This window comes from Oryctolagus cuniculus, chromosome 6, assembly GCF_051225735.1.
Source record: "Oryctolagus cuniculus isolate XC-2025 breed Fujian yellow rabbit chromosome 6, ASM5122573v1, whole genome shotgun sequence".
Classification (NCBI taxonomy): domain Eukaryota; kingdom Metazoa; phylum Chordata; class Mammalia; order Lagomorpha; family Leporidae; genus Oryctolagus; species Oryctolagus cuniculus.
Genome location: NC_142872.1, coordinates 24,462,244 through 24,479,017, shown reverse-complemented (window position 1 = coordinate 24,479,017; position 16,774 = coordinate 24,462,244). Strand labels below are relative to the sequence as shown.

The following is a 16,774-nucleotide window of genomic DNA, read 5'->3' as shown; positions in this document are numbered from 1 at the left end:
GGCCGTTGTTCATTCATCAACAGGGACTCTGCTGCTGCGGGTGGGGCTGGGGATGGAGCAGGGGGGAGAGACCCAGTCCTGGTCCCAGCCGCCGCCGCCGCCGCCGCCGCCGCCGCTGCCGTGGGCGAGGAAGCCAGCAGGCACGAAGGTCACTACAGACCAGAATGAGGACAGGCAATGGGGTGCTGTGCACAGAGGAAGAACAGGGGAGCCCTGCTTAACAAAGAGGGCGTTCAGGCATGGCAGCTCTGGGGAAGTGGCTCCGTCTTGTCTTCAGGGCAGGCACAAGCACTCACGGCACACCCCCACACTGGGAGCCCCCCCCCCCCCGCCGTGCCTGCATGGCACCCATTGCTCTGACGAGGAGCCCGACACTCTGAGATGATGGCAGGGCACTGGCCCAAGGCCACACAGCAGGAAGTGATGGGGCCGATTCAAGCCCAGTCAGTGCCCACGCTCTGTCCCCTGCAACCGGGCTGCCCCATACCCAGCACTGTGAACAAAACACAGGGTGGTTCCTGGCATTGCAGAGATGGAAGTTCTCGCCCCAGACACAGCCAGCAGCTCTGTCCTTACCTGGTCCTGACAAAGAAAGCCTCAGAGGGGGCTGCAGCTGCAGAGAGGCCACAACTTGGGGACAGGGTGCGGGGAGGGCGGTGCCCAGGCACTGTGGGCACCAGAGGAAGTGGCACTCGGCTGAGTCGTCACCAAGGGAGAGGAACAGTCACTTTGGCTTGTGTGGCCCCCACTGGATGCCATACCGCTGTGCCCAGATGCCAGAGTTGTCCAGAAGGGAAGGGGAAGCCTCACCTGTGAGATGTGCTTTGGAGGGGGCACTGCCCCAGGGCGCCAGCCTGGGAGGTGCCTGTGTGCCCTGCCCTGCCCAGGTAAGATAGCAGCAGGGCCTGGGCCACCAGGATGCAGGTGTGGGACGTGAGCGAGGGAGGGGTTGCAGCCCATTGCCCTCCCGGGCTTCTGGGCCAGTGTCTTGGCCTGGGTACATGGGAACGGAGTTTGGGCTCCACCTCTGAGTCGCCTTGGGCAAGAGACTTAATCAGCATCTCTGAGCCTCTCCTCTTCCATAAAAGGAAATAACAATCATTTCGCACAGTTGCTGAAAGCGGGAGGCGAGACGCTGCACGCAGAGCCCGCGTGTGGTGGTCTGTGGAGTAAACACTTGGTGGTCACTGCGGAGGGCTCCTCACTATGCTTCTCCATATTATTAAGACGCAGTGTCCTGGCTGTCCTCTGGAGGGCCCTGTTCCACACTCTCCGCATTAAGAAGGCTTCTCGGTCCAAGTCACAACAGGCCGTTTCTGAAAACCAGCTTGCGCCCCCCGCCCCGCCCCCGTCCCATTTCTGTCTCCCATGTGAGTCATGACTGACAGTCCTGTCGAGCACCCCGTCGGGCCCTCAGTAACAGCCTGGGGTCCTGCGCCCTGTCTTCCTACTGTCCTTTGTGGGCCAAGCCTGAAGGAGCAGATCCAGAGGCCAGCAGTCTGCAAGATGAGCCGTGGGGACAGCTCGGGGCTCCCTGCAGTGTGGGTGAAGATGCCAGGAGGCTTGCTGGCTCCCCATCACGTTAGGCGATGCTAACATAGGGCCCTGTGCACGCACTGACAGCCACAGCGTGTGTGCCAGGCAGCGACCCTGAACAGCGAGGCTTGCCCTCCTATGCGGCACAGGGGAAATTCAGAACTTGTCCAGGATGGCTCAGTTAACAAGGGTGGGGGGGACAGCACCTGACCTGGGCTCCAGGATCCTACCCCCTGCTCTAGGCAGGGCCTGCCATGAACACGGCTCTATTTGAGGGGTAAAGAGGAAATGAAAACATCCTGTCACTCTAAGAGGCTGGGCTCAGCTGGGCCAGGCCGAGGGTGCAAGCAGCAGAGGGCATGGGGCCCCGGGGTGGTGGGCAGGGGTGCAGACAAGCTTTCAGGTGTAGAGGGGGCGCTGGAGTGCCAGCCGTGACATCTAAACACCCACAGCTTTTCCTTCCCTGGGCTTGGGTTTTGCGGTCTCTGCCTCCCCAGAATCCTCCTGGGCCTCTCCCAGCCCTGCTGGCCCTCTCCTCATAGGAAGCCCACTCCTCACAACATGTGGGGCCCTACCAGGGCCCCAGATCTTGCCTTCCACTGACTGGGTGGCCCAGGGCAGCTGTTCACCTGCCAAGGGGCTACAGTGTGCCCTGGAGATGCTGCCACTGGAGCCCGCGGTGCTGCATCTGGAGGAGGGGAAAGGGGAGGGCAGGGTGGCCGTCCTGGAGGAGCAAGACTGCTCTGGCCAACATGGGCACAGGTCTCCGTGATGTCCTGTGCTGTCGCTCCACACGCTTCGTTTCTCTTATCAGCTTCCTTTTATAGATGGGGACGGTGAGGTTCGGGGAGGCCATGTACCTGTCCAAAGGCACTCAGACCCCAGTCCGTCTGACCACAGAGCCCATGGACTCAACTACTGCCCCACTGCCTCCTGGAGGCTGCCCAGGCAGCTGGAGACAGGGTCAGAGGCCAGCACAGGGCCTGAGTCCAACAGGCGTGGACAGTGAGAGCTGGAACAGGGTCTGCACACAGTAGGTGCTCAATAAACACTTGCTGCATACACCTCAGTGCACCCATGAGACATCCTGCCCCTTCCCCTTCTCTCTCGCCTCCTTCCTTCCTCACTAGCTCAGCCCTCCGTGAGTAGCCCCTGGCACTGCTCTCGTCACTGCTTCTAAAAGTGAGTCTGAGCAATTTTTTAAAAAAAGAAGAGTTCAACTTAAAACTGGGCAAAGGAAAGGAATCGGCATGTCTCAAAAGAAGATAGTACAAATGGCCGACCAGCACGTGACAGGGTGCCCGACATCACTCATCATCAGACAAAGGCAGATCAAAACCACTACGAGATAGCACCTCACACCCATCGGGATGGCTATTTAAAAAAAAGAAAGAAAGAAACCAGGAAAGAACAAGCGATCGTGGATCATGAGGATGTCGAGAAACTGAGTCTCGGTGCACTGCTGGGTAGGAACAAAAAATGGAGCAGCTGCCAGAGAAAATGGAACAGTTCCCCCGAAATCCACACACACAACGGCCACACAATGCAGCAGTCCCACTGCTGGGTGTGCACTTACGCGAGAGCAAGGACTTGGAGAGACTTGCGTTCACCTATGCTCACAGCACGAGCTGAATCTTGCTCATCACAGCAGCCACAATGTGCAGACACCACAAGGCTCCATCAACAAACGGTGGACAGAGGATGGACATACATACACTGGAGTATATTCAGCCTCAAAAAGGAGGGGGATTCTGACACAGGCCACAGTGTGGACAGACCCTGAGGACGTGGACTGAGATAAGCAGGACTCAACAGGCTGGATGTGACTGCAGCTCTGAGAGGGGCTGAAAAGAGGCAAGTTCAGGGTCCGATTGCAGAACCGTGGCCGAAGGAGGTGCTGCGGGGAGCTGTGTTTAAAGGCACAGAGTTTAGGTGAGAAAGATGAGAAAGTTCTAGAGATGGGTGGTACTGATGGATGTACAAAGAGCTAAATATGCTTTTTGTCACGGAAATACACACATCTTAAAAAGGCTAAAAGGGCAAATTACATATATCTTACCACTTTTTCAAAGTGGGATAGATGGGACTCGAACCAGCACTCTGACATGGGATGCAGGAACCTGGGTGGCAGCTTAGCCCACTGCACCACAACGCCTGCCCCTACCTTATCCAGGGGGCATGGAGAGGCTGGTGCCCAAGACTCCCGGGGCTGCGGCCACTACCAGAGCAGGTTCACTGCTCATTGGCAAGTCTTGTCCCTACAACCCTCGGCCCTCACAGAGTGGAGGGACCCCATCAGGGACAACTTCTTTACTGGATGTCTGCCTTTTCTTAATGGAACTTTCTGTCAAAAAACAAAACCATGACAAGCTACAAAGTGGTCTGTACACACAGTAACATCCTTGCTCCTAACAATGAACAGACATTTCTGAATGTGTACGAAGTATTAACATTAGCTACTTCAGGGAGCAAGGAAATGAGGTTTTTTAAGTTTGTCCTTTGCAGGTTTTCTTCTCTTTTTTTTTTTTTTTTTTTTTTTTGAGCGTATATCGCTTTTGTCATTAAACAATATTATTTTAAAAATGTAAACAGCTGTGATCCCCAGAACAGGGAGTAATCTGCCCCCAGCAGCCCTGTCCTGAGCCCCGGGCCTCAGCCATCGCGTACCAGGGATGCACCCACCCTGACCATCCTGCCTCCTCTAGGGCGAGCCAGCGTGACAGGTGTGGAGAAAGCCTTTACAGATTTTGACAGACACGAACCTTTCCTTTTCAAATACATTCCTCTTTGAACGGAAGTCAAGCCAATAAGAGTGTCCAGAGAGGAGAGTAATTTGTCACGATCTTGGACTGCTAAGCGGAGAGAGCTCAGCGTCTGTAAAAGGGGCGCCCGGCCCTGCCCCCCGTTCCTTACTTCACCTCCTTCTCCCTGCCCTCCTGCTCCCCAGCTCCTGTACTCACCCACCTTGCCCTGGCACACATGCAGCACACACACACACACACACACACCATAGTGCACACACACCTGTGCACACACATACACTCAGGCAAACACACGCACTGCGTGCCTGCCAGCCAGCGTGTTCATGGAATCTTTATTGAAGACGTCCAAATTACCAGGGTTTTACTACACTACTAAAAATAGTCACGCTTGCTTCGCCTCTTTAATAAGCACACCGTTTCTAATTTTTCTGCCTGAGTAAACCGGAGCATCGTTCCAGAAACACGTTTTCACTGAAACGAGGCTGGTGTTTTCTGCCTCGTGTACCCCTGGCTCTCCGCCTTCCCCCCACCCTCCGCCAGTGTCCCCCTCGTCCCCCTCGGCGCCCAGGCCCCACCCTCCGGCACGTTCCATACACAAAGGGGAACGCAACAGTAATTTGGACTTGGCTTTCACACAAAATGGACCAATTTTTTTTAAGTGTTGGTAATTTGTCCTGAAAGTGGATCTAGGGAGTTGGGCAGGAGCGGCTTTGAAGAACGGGGTTTATGAGTGGAAAATGGGGCCTGGGCGTGTGGAATGCGCACGCCGCCCCTCCGTGCCTGGACAGTGCCGCACGTGTGATAATCACCGCTGAGAGCGCCATCATTGCCATTATCACATTATATCATTAGTGCTCATCAACATCAGACAAAGCTTATTAACCCAGTTCACTGCGCGGAGGGTTTAACGTCCCAGTGACTTCACGGAAAATGCTTGGCAACCCCTCCAAGGCACCGCGGCTACAGAGTGCTGGCCACGCCGTCGCCTGCCAGGCCGTGGCAGCCGGCAAGGGTTTCCCCGGAGCGTTCCCGCCTGTGGCCTAGCTGGGCACTTTCCAGGACACACTGGGATGGAGGCTTGTCCCCACCCGGGCTCCGGCCTCTCCCGGCACAACTTCTATGGGCGCACACCCTCAGCCTAGGAAAGGCGACTGAAGGAGGAGCTCATGCGCAGTGGGGCTGGGGACCCCCGGAGACACCCTGGCCAGGGGCTGGCATTGAGCTGGGTGTCACCACTGACCCTCCCACAGGCTGGCAGGGGGCGGCTGAGACCCACCCAGGCCCCCGGGTTCCCAGAGACTCCCCTAGTCCCCCATGCCAGGGAAACGGCTGAGCCAAGGCTGGTGCAGGGGCCAAGAGAGCTGGATTGCAGCCCTGGGCTGGGCTCCTCCCCAGGGCCTGACCTTTCCTCCCAGAGTCCAGGCCTCCCTGGGTGAGTCAGCCTGGCCTGCGCCCACGGGTTTCTGGGGCCGGTGCTGGGGTTCCAGGAGCGCTACGTGACGAGCACACATGGCCCTCAAGAGGCACAAACTCCGTGCTCATCTCAACCTCCTGCCTTCTGGGAGCATCTCCGAGTCTCGGAGGGTCCCTGTGGCCAGCCTCCTGCCCCTCCACACTCCCCCACACCTCCGGGAAGCACCTGCACTCCCAGACACTCACGGGTCAGGAGCTACCACTTGGGTGAGATGCAGTCCCCGCGCTCTGAAGTCACGGAGTCCTGGGCTCCCACCAGCCACCTCCAGGGCGCTGAGGACCACGGACGAGATCACACAGGTTACAAGCACGAGCTTCCGACAGAACCTGACTCCACTCCTGGTGTCACTTCTTACTCGCTGCCACATAAGCTCTGAGCCTCAGCTTCCTCACCTGTGACGTGGGGAAAACAGGGACCAGGGCTGTGGCACAGTTGGGGTAAGCCACACGGTGCCGTACCAGCATCCCATCTAGGCGCTGAATGGAGAGCTGGCTGCTCCACTTCCGACCCAGCTCCCTGCTAATGCACCTGGGAAAGCAGCAGCAGATGGCCCAAGTCCTTGTGCCCCTGCACCCACGTGGGAGCTCCTGGTGAAGCTCCTGGCTCCTGGCTGTGGATCGGCCCAGCTCCAGTCACTGGAGCCGTTTGGGGAGTGAATCAGCAGATGGAAGATCCCCCCCCCCCAAATCTAGCTCTCTGTCCCTCTAACTCTGCGTTTAATAAATGAATAAATAAGGGGAACATGTGAAACGTTGCATGAGCCTGCTGCACTGAAGCCCAGGGGAGTGACATCGTAGCTGCACCGCTGTGTGCCCAGGAGTCTGGGATGTGCCTGCGACACTGGGTCCTCCTGCTGCTCACCACCTCCTTCCCTCCAGAGCGTCAGAACCGGCTCATCCCAGGCAGCGGGGTCACTGGCATCCAGGCATTAGGCTGAGCGCACAGTCCACGGCCTCGCCACCTGGAATCACGGGTGTCCACAGCGGAGAATGAGGGTCTGACTCCAGGTGGCGTCTGAAAGGTCCGAGGTGGGGGGGGGGAACGAGAAGCCAAAGCTGACAGGAGCAATCTGGAGCAACTGCTGTGGAAGAGACCTGGTCCCCAGCCCGGAAGGGCAGGCAGGAGTGGGATGGGTGGGCAGGAGCAGAGGGGAGACAGAGCCAGGCAGTGGGGAACTCTGGGAGATGTGGGGAGACAAAGCAAAGGAGCTTTAGGAGCCGGGGGAGGGGACAGAGCCACCCTTAGGAAGGCAGTGGCAATCAGCTCTGGCCAAGTCACTAGCTGCTGACAGTCCACACTGCCCAACTCACTCAAGCCCTTGGGACGCTGCTCCAGTCTACTTCCCCACCCTGCAGCCCCCCACAGCCCTGCTTAGAATACACACACACACACACACACACATCAGTACATGTGCAACACATTGGTACACGTGCACACACACACGTGCACACACACCGGTACACATGCACAAACACAAGTGCACACACACCGGTACATGTGCACACACACTGGTACATGTGTATACACATACAAATGCATGCTCACACACACTGGTACACATGCACACACACATACAAGTGCGCACTCACTCAAGTTTGCACACACACTGGTACACGTGCACAAACACAAGTGCGCACACACACACCAGTACATATGCACACACACAGGTACACATGTGTACACACACAAGTGCATGCACATATACAGGTACACGTGCACACACATACAAGTGCACAGACACAAACACACAGGTTGCTTAACTTTTTTTCAAGGTGAAAACTGTGTTGCTTTTCCTGATCATAAGATACGTATTTGTACTAAAAATTGAAATAATTCAGGAAGGTGGGAGAACAGAACAGAGGTGAAGACCACTTGCACCATTACTGTTTACGATTCCCTTCCAGACACGAACGTACACTAGACAGGGGCACCTCAGAAAGTTCCAGAAAGGGAATTACAAGAGACAGGGGCAGGTGCTGTGATGCAGGTCGCACGGAGGCTTGCAGCCTGCACCGGGTACTGCAGCGCCGGCTCCAGTCCCAGCTTCCTAGGAGGCAGCACGTGACGGCCCCTGCCACCCACGTGGAAGACGCAGACGCGGTTCCAGCTCAGCCCTGACTGCTGTTGGCATCTGGAGAAGAAACCCACAGTTGGAAGATGGCTCTCCGTCTGTCCCCCTCGCTAGAGGTCAAGGACGCCTCTCCTGCATACGCAGGTCACTGCCTGGTTCTATCATCTTTGACGTCTGAGAGAGGAGAAACAGCCCCTACCACTTCATAGGTGTGGCCTTACTTCTCCATTCTTTTGGATACAGATGTTGTCACACCTGTACAGCCCTGAAGTTGCCTTTTCCCATCTAATCCTTCTCTGCTTCTTTCAAGTGCCAGATAAAAAAAACACCATCACAGCTGCAAGGCTCCCCAGGGGCCCCCTCCTGGTGTCCTTAGCCCCGGGCCCCACAGGTGAGTTATCCACAGCTGTAGGAGCAGGAAGGGGACCACAAAAGACTGACCAGCTACCACCAAGAGGCCAGCCTCCGGGACCCCTGCGTGGCCCTGGCGGGGCTGGGCGTCCTGCTGGGGAGCCCGCTCACGCCGGCCGGGCAGCTCCCGTCTGCGGCCGAGCCTCCACGTGGGCCGGTTGTACCGGAGCCCAGGCGGCGGCGACGTCCAAGCCAAACCGCGCTCTCTGCCCAGGCTGTAATTTCCTGATTAGGCGCCGCAGTCACCACCCTTTCTGCACACACTGATTGCTTCCTGCCGTCCTCTCAATCTTGGGGGCTCCCAGGGCTCCCCGGGCCAGCAGACTTCAGAGCTCTGACCAGGCAGGGAGAAGGTGCCAAGAAACTGGGCAACCAAGGCCTCCTCCCACAGCCAGGCCCTGCTCAGGAGGGAATCGTGGCTGGGTTTCTAAAGTTCAAGAAACAGCTTTAACAAGAACGAGCAAGGCTGCTGTGAGCCAGGAAGCACAGGGGTACGTGTGTGGCCTGCGTTCAAACGCCGACGCCGCCCCTCGCGAGGAGCGCAGCCAAGCAGGGCTCTCCGAGGGCCAGCCTGCCCACCTACCAAACCAGTCACAGCACCTCAGAGGGCTGGGAGTCCATGGGCAGTCATGTCACCTCTGAACCTCAGTGTGGCCACCTGGCTAACAGGAAGGACAGCAATACCTACGCACGGCTGTCATGCCATTGCATGATCTTTCAATGGGACACAGGCAAAGTAGCAACTGTAGTTCCACCATCGCCAAGGCCTGCCCTTGGCCAGGAAGCCTCCTCCTCCAGCCCAGCGGCCCGTTCCAAAGACATCTCTTTATCTTGGGCCCTGGTCCCAGGCACCACCATCGCAGTGGGGAGGCAGGAAGGGAGTCTGGGCAGCGGGCCTCACGGACGCAGAATTGCGGGCCAGGAACGCCATGGCGCTACCACCCCAGTGTGCACGCCTCCAGGTCCGTCCTGTCTCCCGAGAGCGTTAGAGCAGACTCTTCACGCCCCAGGGGTCTCCTGCACACCTCCCTTGTGAGACTTTTATAAAAAGTCAGTAGCGCTTGGTGCCACCACGCTCTGGGGTGCTTCACCCAGAGGCCCTGAAGCCCTCTTATGGGGTCCTGCCTTAGCCCGAGACATCTTGTCTCTACAGGGTGGGTCTTTAAAAGACTTAAGTATTTATTTATTTATTTGAGTGGCAGAGAAAGAGGGACACACACACATACACACAGAGACAGACACAGAGAGAAATCTTTCATCTGCTGACTCTTCCCCCAAATGCCCTCAACAGTCAGGTCTGGGCCAGGCCAAAGCCAAGAGCTCCAGCCAGCGACCCTCATGGGTGGCAGGGGCCCAAGTTGGACCATGATCCACCACTTTCCCAGGAGCAATCAGGGAGACAGGTCAGAAGCAGAACAGCAAGACCCAGTCTGGTGCTCTGACATGGGATGCTGGTGTCGGCCGTGGTGGCGTTCCTTGCTGCACCACAACGCCGGCCCCTACAGGGGTATTTTTTGTGTAACCTGAATAAAATCCTGCCTCCACGTGTTGCTAAGTATCCATGGGGCTCCACTCTTAAAAGGTACAATACAGCAACTCAGAGTCATCTTTCAGGAAGTCCAACCATGACTTGCCTATGCTGGCGAGCACGTGTGGGGATCCGACTCCTGACTCACTGGACCCCCCCCCCCAGGTGTCCATGCTGGCTGCGTCACAGCCGCTGCCCAAAAGCCCCGGATGCCCAGCCCCCAGCGTTTACTTCCTGGCCGCTTCTTTGCCCCAACTCCCATGCGCACTGCTGCGTGCGGGGCTCTGTTTTGCCCAGCGCCTTGCCCCTCCACGGAGGAGGAGCACCAGGAGTCGGCCGGGACGTGAGAACACGGCCACTCCCCACCAGAGCCCACGACACGACCCAAGCCAAGATGCGACTCTGGGTAGGGAGGTGGGGGACACTTTACCCCATCTGTCTCCTGCCCTTCACTTCCCGACCTCCAAGAATCAGATCAGCAATGGCCTCTCCCAAGGAGCCTGGCTGGGGACTCCCTGCAGGGGCTGCGGGACACAGGAGCAGCCCTAATGGGGCGCCAGGACAGCCAGGACAGGGCCAGGGGCACACGGCCCGAGGGCAGAGCTGACCTGTGGAAGGCCCCTCTGCCTTGGGAGGCAGCAAGGTGCAGTTTCCAACATCCTGGTGTCGGATTTCCAGGGGCTGCCGGAATAAACCACTGCCTTCCCCGCCACTCTACAGGGACTGCTTCCTGCTGATGGAATCCACAGTTTAAAAAACAAAGTCACCTTCCAACACCCCCTGCACTGGATCCTTCCCACAGGAGCTGCGAGTGACCCAGGTGCCCTGCATCCCACTGCAGCCCCCAAACAACCACGCTGGTGGGCTGGCGACGAACAGCCCAGTGAGTAGAGCCGTGTGGAGTCCCAGCACTGGGACGTCGGGTGGAGGGTCCTGCTTTCCACAGCCAGGCCTGGGCAGGCAGAGCCACTTCTGCCCCCAGCAAATCAACTGCAAGTCTTGGCCAAGCCTGTTTGAGTTGGTGAAGGCCCAAGTGGGAATTCCAGTCCGCCAGTGTTTGCTCTGCAGGCACACAGAGCCAAACACAAATGCTGCTTTGGGCCCCGGCGCCAAACATCCTTCGGCTTGTGCCGCCCGCAGCGCTGGGCCAGCCCCGTGCACATTACCCCGCCCCCCCTCTCTGGGCTCAAAGCCTTCTTCTTGTGCCCTGCAAGGTGGCTTGCCCAGCCTTGTGGCACCCCTGTGGCCTGGGATGCAGGCCTGCCGGGTTGGACACGCCATCTGCCCACCATAACCAGCCCCATCAGAAGCCAGGTCCCCACCACCCTGTCCTCCCTGCCCCCTCGCCGATGGCCCAGTCATTCTCAGGCCCTGGACAGCACAGCTGCCGGGCGTGTCCTCTGGCCAGGGCGAGCCTTGAGTTCCCGTCTCCCCAGTCCCAGGTCTGCTACGTCCGGGGGGAGTCGGACCTCAGGGCCACCTACCCAGGCCCAGGTCCCGAGGACGGGGAAGCAGCACTGTCGCAGCAACTCCGGAGACGCCGACTCAGAAGCTGTGTTTAATGGGGCTCAGCACAGCCTGCGAGGCCCTCCGAGCCGGGGCCCGCGCCAGCTACTTATCATGGGACTTCTGCGAGGACTGCGACTTCGGGGGCAGGTCTTCGAGCATCAGGCTCAGCACATGTGCGATCTCATAGTACAGCCCTTGAAGCCTGAAGTGGAGCAGGAGAGGGCGCCTGAGGTCAGGGCAGGCTCGGGGCCACCCTGGCCCCATCCACCACACCCCTGCACCGGCACCTGCACCACACCCGGCCCACGTGGGGCTGGGGGAGGGCCAGGTCTGCTGAGGGCCAGGTCAGGCTGGGCTGGAATCCCGAGTTTGCCCCTTGGTGTGAGTTCTGTCACCTCATGGCCCTGAGAAGGGTATCACGTGGAGGCGCCAGTCAGCACTTGGTCCACTTCTGAGCCCAAATGGGCCTTGCGTGAGCCCTCCTTTTTAGCTCTGCTGGTCTCTGAAACCCCCAGGGGCTTTTCAGCGAGAACTGGGTTCATCGTGCCTGTCCTTGCTTGAGAGCCCACTGTGGCTCCCTAGTGCCCGCGGCTCTCTGTTAGATGCTCAGTAGTGGCAGGTCACCGCCCCAGAACTGGGCCAGCCTGAGCACAGGGCTTTACATGCATGCTTTTTTTTTTTATTTTTTAAGATTTATTCATTTAAAAGAGGGAAAGACAGAGGGAGAAATCTTCAATCCGCTGGTTCACTCCCCAAATGGCCGCAACAGCCAGTGCTGGGCCAGGCCAAAGCCAGAAGCCAGAAGCTTCTTCCAGGTCTCCCACATGGGTAGCAGGGGCCCAAACACTTGGGCCATCTTCTGCTGCTTTTCCCAGGTCATCAGCAGGGAGCTGGATCAGAAGTGGAGCAACTGGGACTTGAAACAGCACCCATATGGGATGCTGGTTACAGGCAGTAGTTCTACCTGCTACACCACAATGCCAGCCCCTCTTTTTTTTTTTAAATTTATTTATTTGTTTGCAATGCAGAGGTGAGAGAGACATAGAGATAGAGATAGAGGCCGGCGCCGCGGCTCACTAGGCTAATCCTCTGCCTTGCGGCGCCGGCACACCGGGTTCTAGTCCCGGTTGGGGCGCCGGATTCTGTCCCGGTTGCCCCTCTTCCAGGCCAGCTCTCTGCTGTGGCCCAGGAGTGCAGTGGAGGATGGCCCAAGTCCATGGGCCCTGCAACCCATGGGAGACCAGGAGAAGTACCTGGCTCCTGCCATCGGATCAGCGCGGTGCGCCAGCCACAGCGCACCGGCCGCAGCGGCCATTGGAGGGTGAACCAATGGTAAAGGAAGACCTGTCTCTCTCTCTCTCTCTCACTGTCCACTCTGCCAAAAAAAAAAAAAAAAGAGAGAGAGAGAGAGAGAGAATGAACATGGAAGAATGCTACCATATGCTGGTTAACTCCCCAAATGGGTGCAGTGGCCTGGGCCGCTCTAGGAGAAGGGCAGAGCCTGGAGGTCCACCCTGGTCTCCCTGTGTGGGTGGCAGAGACTCAGGTAGTGGCCCATCTCCCACTGCTTTCCCAGTTGCATAGCAGGGTCAGAAGCAGGGCAGCTGCCACACAGGACACCAGAGCCACGAGTGGCAGGTGGACTTGCTGTGCCGCAACACCGACCCTGCATGTTCTCACCAGATCAGCCAGCAGCACCCTGTGTGACAGGCAGGAAAGGGGGAGGGACCTGCCCGAGGCCACACAGGAAGCACCAGCAGACCCAGGACAGGAGCCTCAGCTCCTGACTTGCACCCAGTGTTCTTTCCTCTCCCCGGAAAAGCAGTAAGGAGCAGCCTGGAGAGCCAAGCAGCTGGCATCCGGGTCAGAGTGGCAGGGGCAGGCTGGGGCGCAGCTCCCTCAGCCACAGGCCAGGGGCACGGGTGCAGCCCTGCGCCCCCAAGGAGGCCTGCTCCACCGGCCCACCCTGCACGCCAGCCTCCATCCCCCTCGTCCTCCTGGGGCATTGCGGCGGGGACTGACTTGGTGACCGTGGCGTCCTGGTTGTCCAGAGTGGACAGGTAGATGTCAATGAAGGGCAGGCTCGTGCCGAAGTCATCCAAGACCATGGGGTCCGTGTGCCGCAAGGTTTTCTTGAAGTTCTCCACCAGCTCGCTGAAGCTCTTGTAGTCGACGCTTTTCTGGAGAGAGACGTGGCCGAGAAGGCCATGGTGAGCAGGAGGGACCCCCCTGCCAGTGAGTGTGGATGAGCTGGGGGTCAAGAGTGCAAAGTGGAAGACGTGGCACCTGAGCCACCACTTCTGACATGAGGATGGGAGGCATGCGAAGGAACCCGTGAGAGGCTGAGCACGGCTCAGCGTCACCTGCTGCAGCCCTGGACAAATCCTGGGCACAGTCATGACAGGCAAATGACCCACCTCAGAGAAGAGCCTGAGGAGGGACGTGGGGACACAGCACAGCACCCCGGCTCAGCCATGGGCACTCAGGGCACCAACACAGAAAACAGAGGCCCTCCAGCCCTCAGCCCTGGGTCAGAAAATGCCCTTGCGGTGGTCTCAGAAACACAGGAAGGCCCAGCACATGCGCTCACACCCTTATCCTCCATGGCCTGGGCCGCCTGGCACCCAGACACTTCAGCAGGGACAGTCCTGCCACACAAGACCTGGTTCTGCTCAGGGCGCATGCTGCAGCCACAGCCCTCTACACCCCCAATTCAGTAGAACGCAGACAAGCCACCTGCCTCACCTAAGGCCATCTGCTCTCCGGAGCCAGGCCCCACCCCCGGCCACTCCTTCCTCCCTGCCCGTGCTCCTCTGTCCGCCTGCACACGGCCGGCCGGCACCCACCTGCTTCCGCATCAGCCTGCTGACCTCCTCCTGCTGCCGCTTCAGGATCACCTGCTTCTCTTCCATGAGGGTCACGTGCCGCTCCAACATCAGCTCTCGCTCAAACTTCTTGATGGAGTCCTGGAGTCAGAAGACAGAGGCTGGGGCAGGCTTTCACTGCCCACCAGCCCCAGGCGCTTCCTTCCCAGCCTGCTCACCCTCTCCCCCGGCCCCCAGCACACACAGGGCTCAAGCTGCCCATGCAGGGCAGGGGCAGCGCCTCCCTGGTCCCCCTGTGCTGTTGGCCACTACCGTGAGGCAAGGCAAACGCACTGGCTCGGTGGCAAGAGTCAGGCTGGGCAAGGGAAGGACCCACCTCCCCACCTCCACTCCCGCTCAGCAGGGACACACGCTTGGGACTCTCCCCAGAGACCTGGCCCGCACCAAACCTGACTCGGCATGCCTGCAGGTGCAGCTCACCTCAGTGTGCATGATCATCACACCCACAAACATGCTGAGGAAGATGAAGGAGGCGATCAAGATGAAGGTGATGGTGAACGCCCGACTCAGAACAAAATTCCGGTTGTCCAGCTGCTGCTGCAGGTTTGTCCAGCCATCAACCTGCTCGGGCAGGGAGGGTTCACTGTCACGGTCGGCAGGGTGGGTGGGCCTCCCCGCGTGGGTGGGCCTCCCCAGCTCAGCTAAGGGAGCTCCAGCCCCAGTGTACTTCCTGGCCCCGTCCCTCAACACTTGAAGTTCTCCACAACCTGGCTCCAGTCTATCCGCGGTGGCCCAGGGACGCAGGGCTCGCTGCGTGTGGACACTGCTGGTCAGCACGCCAGGCCCACCTCTGCAGAGCACACACGCTTTTGGGAGTCCAACAGGGTCCAGGGTGGGCTGTGCGTCCTCGCTCCAGGCAGGTTTGTGCCCGCCCCTTCCCAGAAGGCCAAGGGGTGTGCGTTCACTTGTAAATTAATCTTAATCCAAGTGAGCCGGCATTTGCGAGCTTTTTCTAAAATGTCGTGTGACCCTGTGGGACACCCAGAGTCTCTCTAAGGACTCGAGAGTCTACAGGCAGAGCTGGACCCCCGTCTAGGGCTGCCCCCAGCTTCCCCAGGCCCACCTGCGCTCCAGAACACGGGGAGGCCCCGTGCGAGACCCAGTATGTCCACATGCTCCCGTCACCTCCATGGTCACTTCTCAAAACCCAGCCCTCGCCCCGCTCCAGAACACAGTACCGTGGCCAAGCTGAAGAGAGTGAAGAAAGCCACAGCCAGGTTCCCCCAGTTATTCAGGTCGCCTTTCTCCGAAGCACCAAACAGGCAGAAACCCAGGATGGCGAAGATGTACATGAGGACGAAGAACAGGGTGAGCACGGAGGCCACGGTGTACACGGTCTGCCCCACGGCCGTGATGAGGGTCTGCAGGGCAGGGGCACACGGCTCAGGCGAGGGCGCCCCGCTCACAGCCAGCCCCCGCCACCCGTGCTCGGGAAGTGTCAGGACAACGAATCAAGTGAATAGGAGCTGTGCCCAGGCTAAGGGCTGGATCAATCTAGCTGGGCGTTATGGGTGTCTGATACACACCTGCTTCTCAGCCAAGAGCCAACCCTGGCCCTCTCAGCCCCAGGCCACCCTAGGAGTGAGGATGGAGCAGCCCAGAGCAACACAGCTCCCCATCCCTTCCTGAGTCTTCTCCCTGTGGAGCGGGCGTGTCTTATCTCCCTACTACAGCACCCACTCCTGCAGAGCACAGCGTGCAGCCAGCTTGCCCCCCTCCCTTGTACGTGTGCAGACTTCATTTCATGAGGGCCGCAGCCAGGGTCCCATTCCTGGACACTGCAGAGCTGTGCCCACTCCCAAGCCCTCCGCTCCAGGCCACCACCCCCAACCACTAGTAGCCCAAGCACCAGGAAAGGAGGCATCGAGAGCAGGTCACCTGCTGCCCCGACTGCTATGGCAGCTGCCTGCAGGGGGCAGTGGGCCAATGCCGCCCTCCTCCCCAGGGAAGCAAACCTGTGTTTGGGGACAGAGCACAAGAGCTGAGAGATGAAAGAACTGCCTCCCTCCCTACTACACGCACAACGTCCTTCCCGAGAGCCAGTGAGACAAAACCCTCCAAGACCACTGTGGATTGGGCTCAGAGGCCGGGAGGAGGAGCCTGGGGGGGAGAAGGGTCTGATGCACTTGCAGAGAGTGGGGAGGGGTCCCGTTGGGTCTCGCACCTCCGGGCCAGCCCAAGGGCCAGCACCAGCAACCGCTTGGCTCGGTCAGAAGGAAGCAACTTAGAGAGTGCCCCCCAGCCCCAAGAGCTGGTCTTGGCAATGGTTCTTCAATGCACAAGCCCATCAGTGCACAGCACAGGAAGAGACGGGGGGGAGTCCAGGCCCCTGGGGGCAGATGCCGGGACCCCCAGAGGCTGGCAGCTCCTTCCCTAGAGTCCGGGGCTCCAGAGGTCCCCAGCCCCGCCAGGTCTCCAGGGGACATCTCATTTTGCCTTCCCAAATTCTTTGGAGATGCAATTCCTAGAGCCCAGTTCAGCCTTCCAGGGCTCTGGGTCAAGCCACACTGTCCTCCTGGCTTGGGACATCGTGGGTGTGGAAAAGGCTGGCAGAAAGGGCAGCCCCAGGCACAGGTTCAGGGCGGGGAATGATTCGGC

The 16,774-nt window shown here is 59.0% G+C and overlaps 1 protein-coding gene across 6 annotated transcripts in view; it reads right to left on the bottom strand.

Moving 5' to 3' along the window:
• Positions 1 to 9,436: 9,436 nt before the first annotated feature.
• The window catches only part of CATSPER3 (cation channel sperm associated 3), a 34,612-nt gene continuing 27,274 nt past the window's right edge, over positions 9,437 to 16,774 (bottom strand). For 3 of the 6 annotated variants that reach the window (XM_002710102.6, XM_089335879.1, XM_089335877.1), the window contains 5 exons: positions 15,355 to 15,537; positions 14,597 to 14,737; positions 14,138 to 14,257; positions 13,314 to 13,471; positions 9,437 to 11,493 (listed from right to left, as the gene is read on the bottom strand). In XM_002710102.6, coding sequence (XP_002710148.3) covers positions 11,394 to 11,493; positions 13,314 to 13,471; positions 14,138 to 14,257; positions 14,597 to 14,737; positions 15,355 to 15,537 — 702 coding nt within the window. In that variant the 3' untranslated portion in view covers positions 9,437 to 11,393. Of the gene's footprint in view, positions 11,494 to 11,961; positions 13,472 to 14,137; positions 14,258 to 14,596; positions 14,738 to 15,354; positions 15,538 to 16,774 lie in introns of those variants that run through there. The other 3 variants (XM_089335876.1, XM_089335878.1, XM_089335875.1) reach the window with 1 other exon arrangement.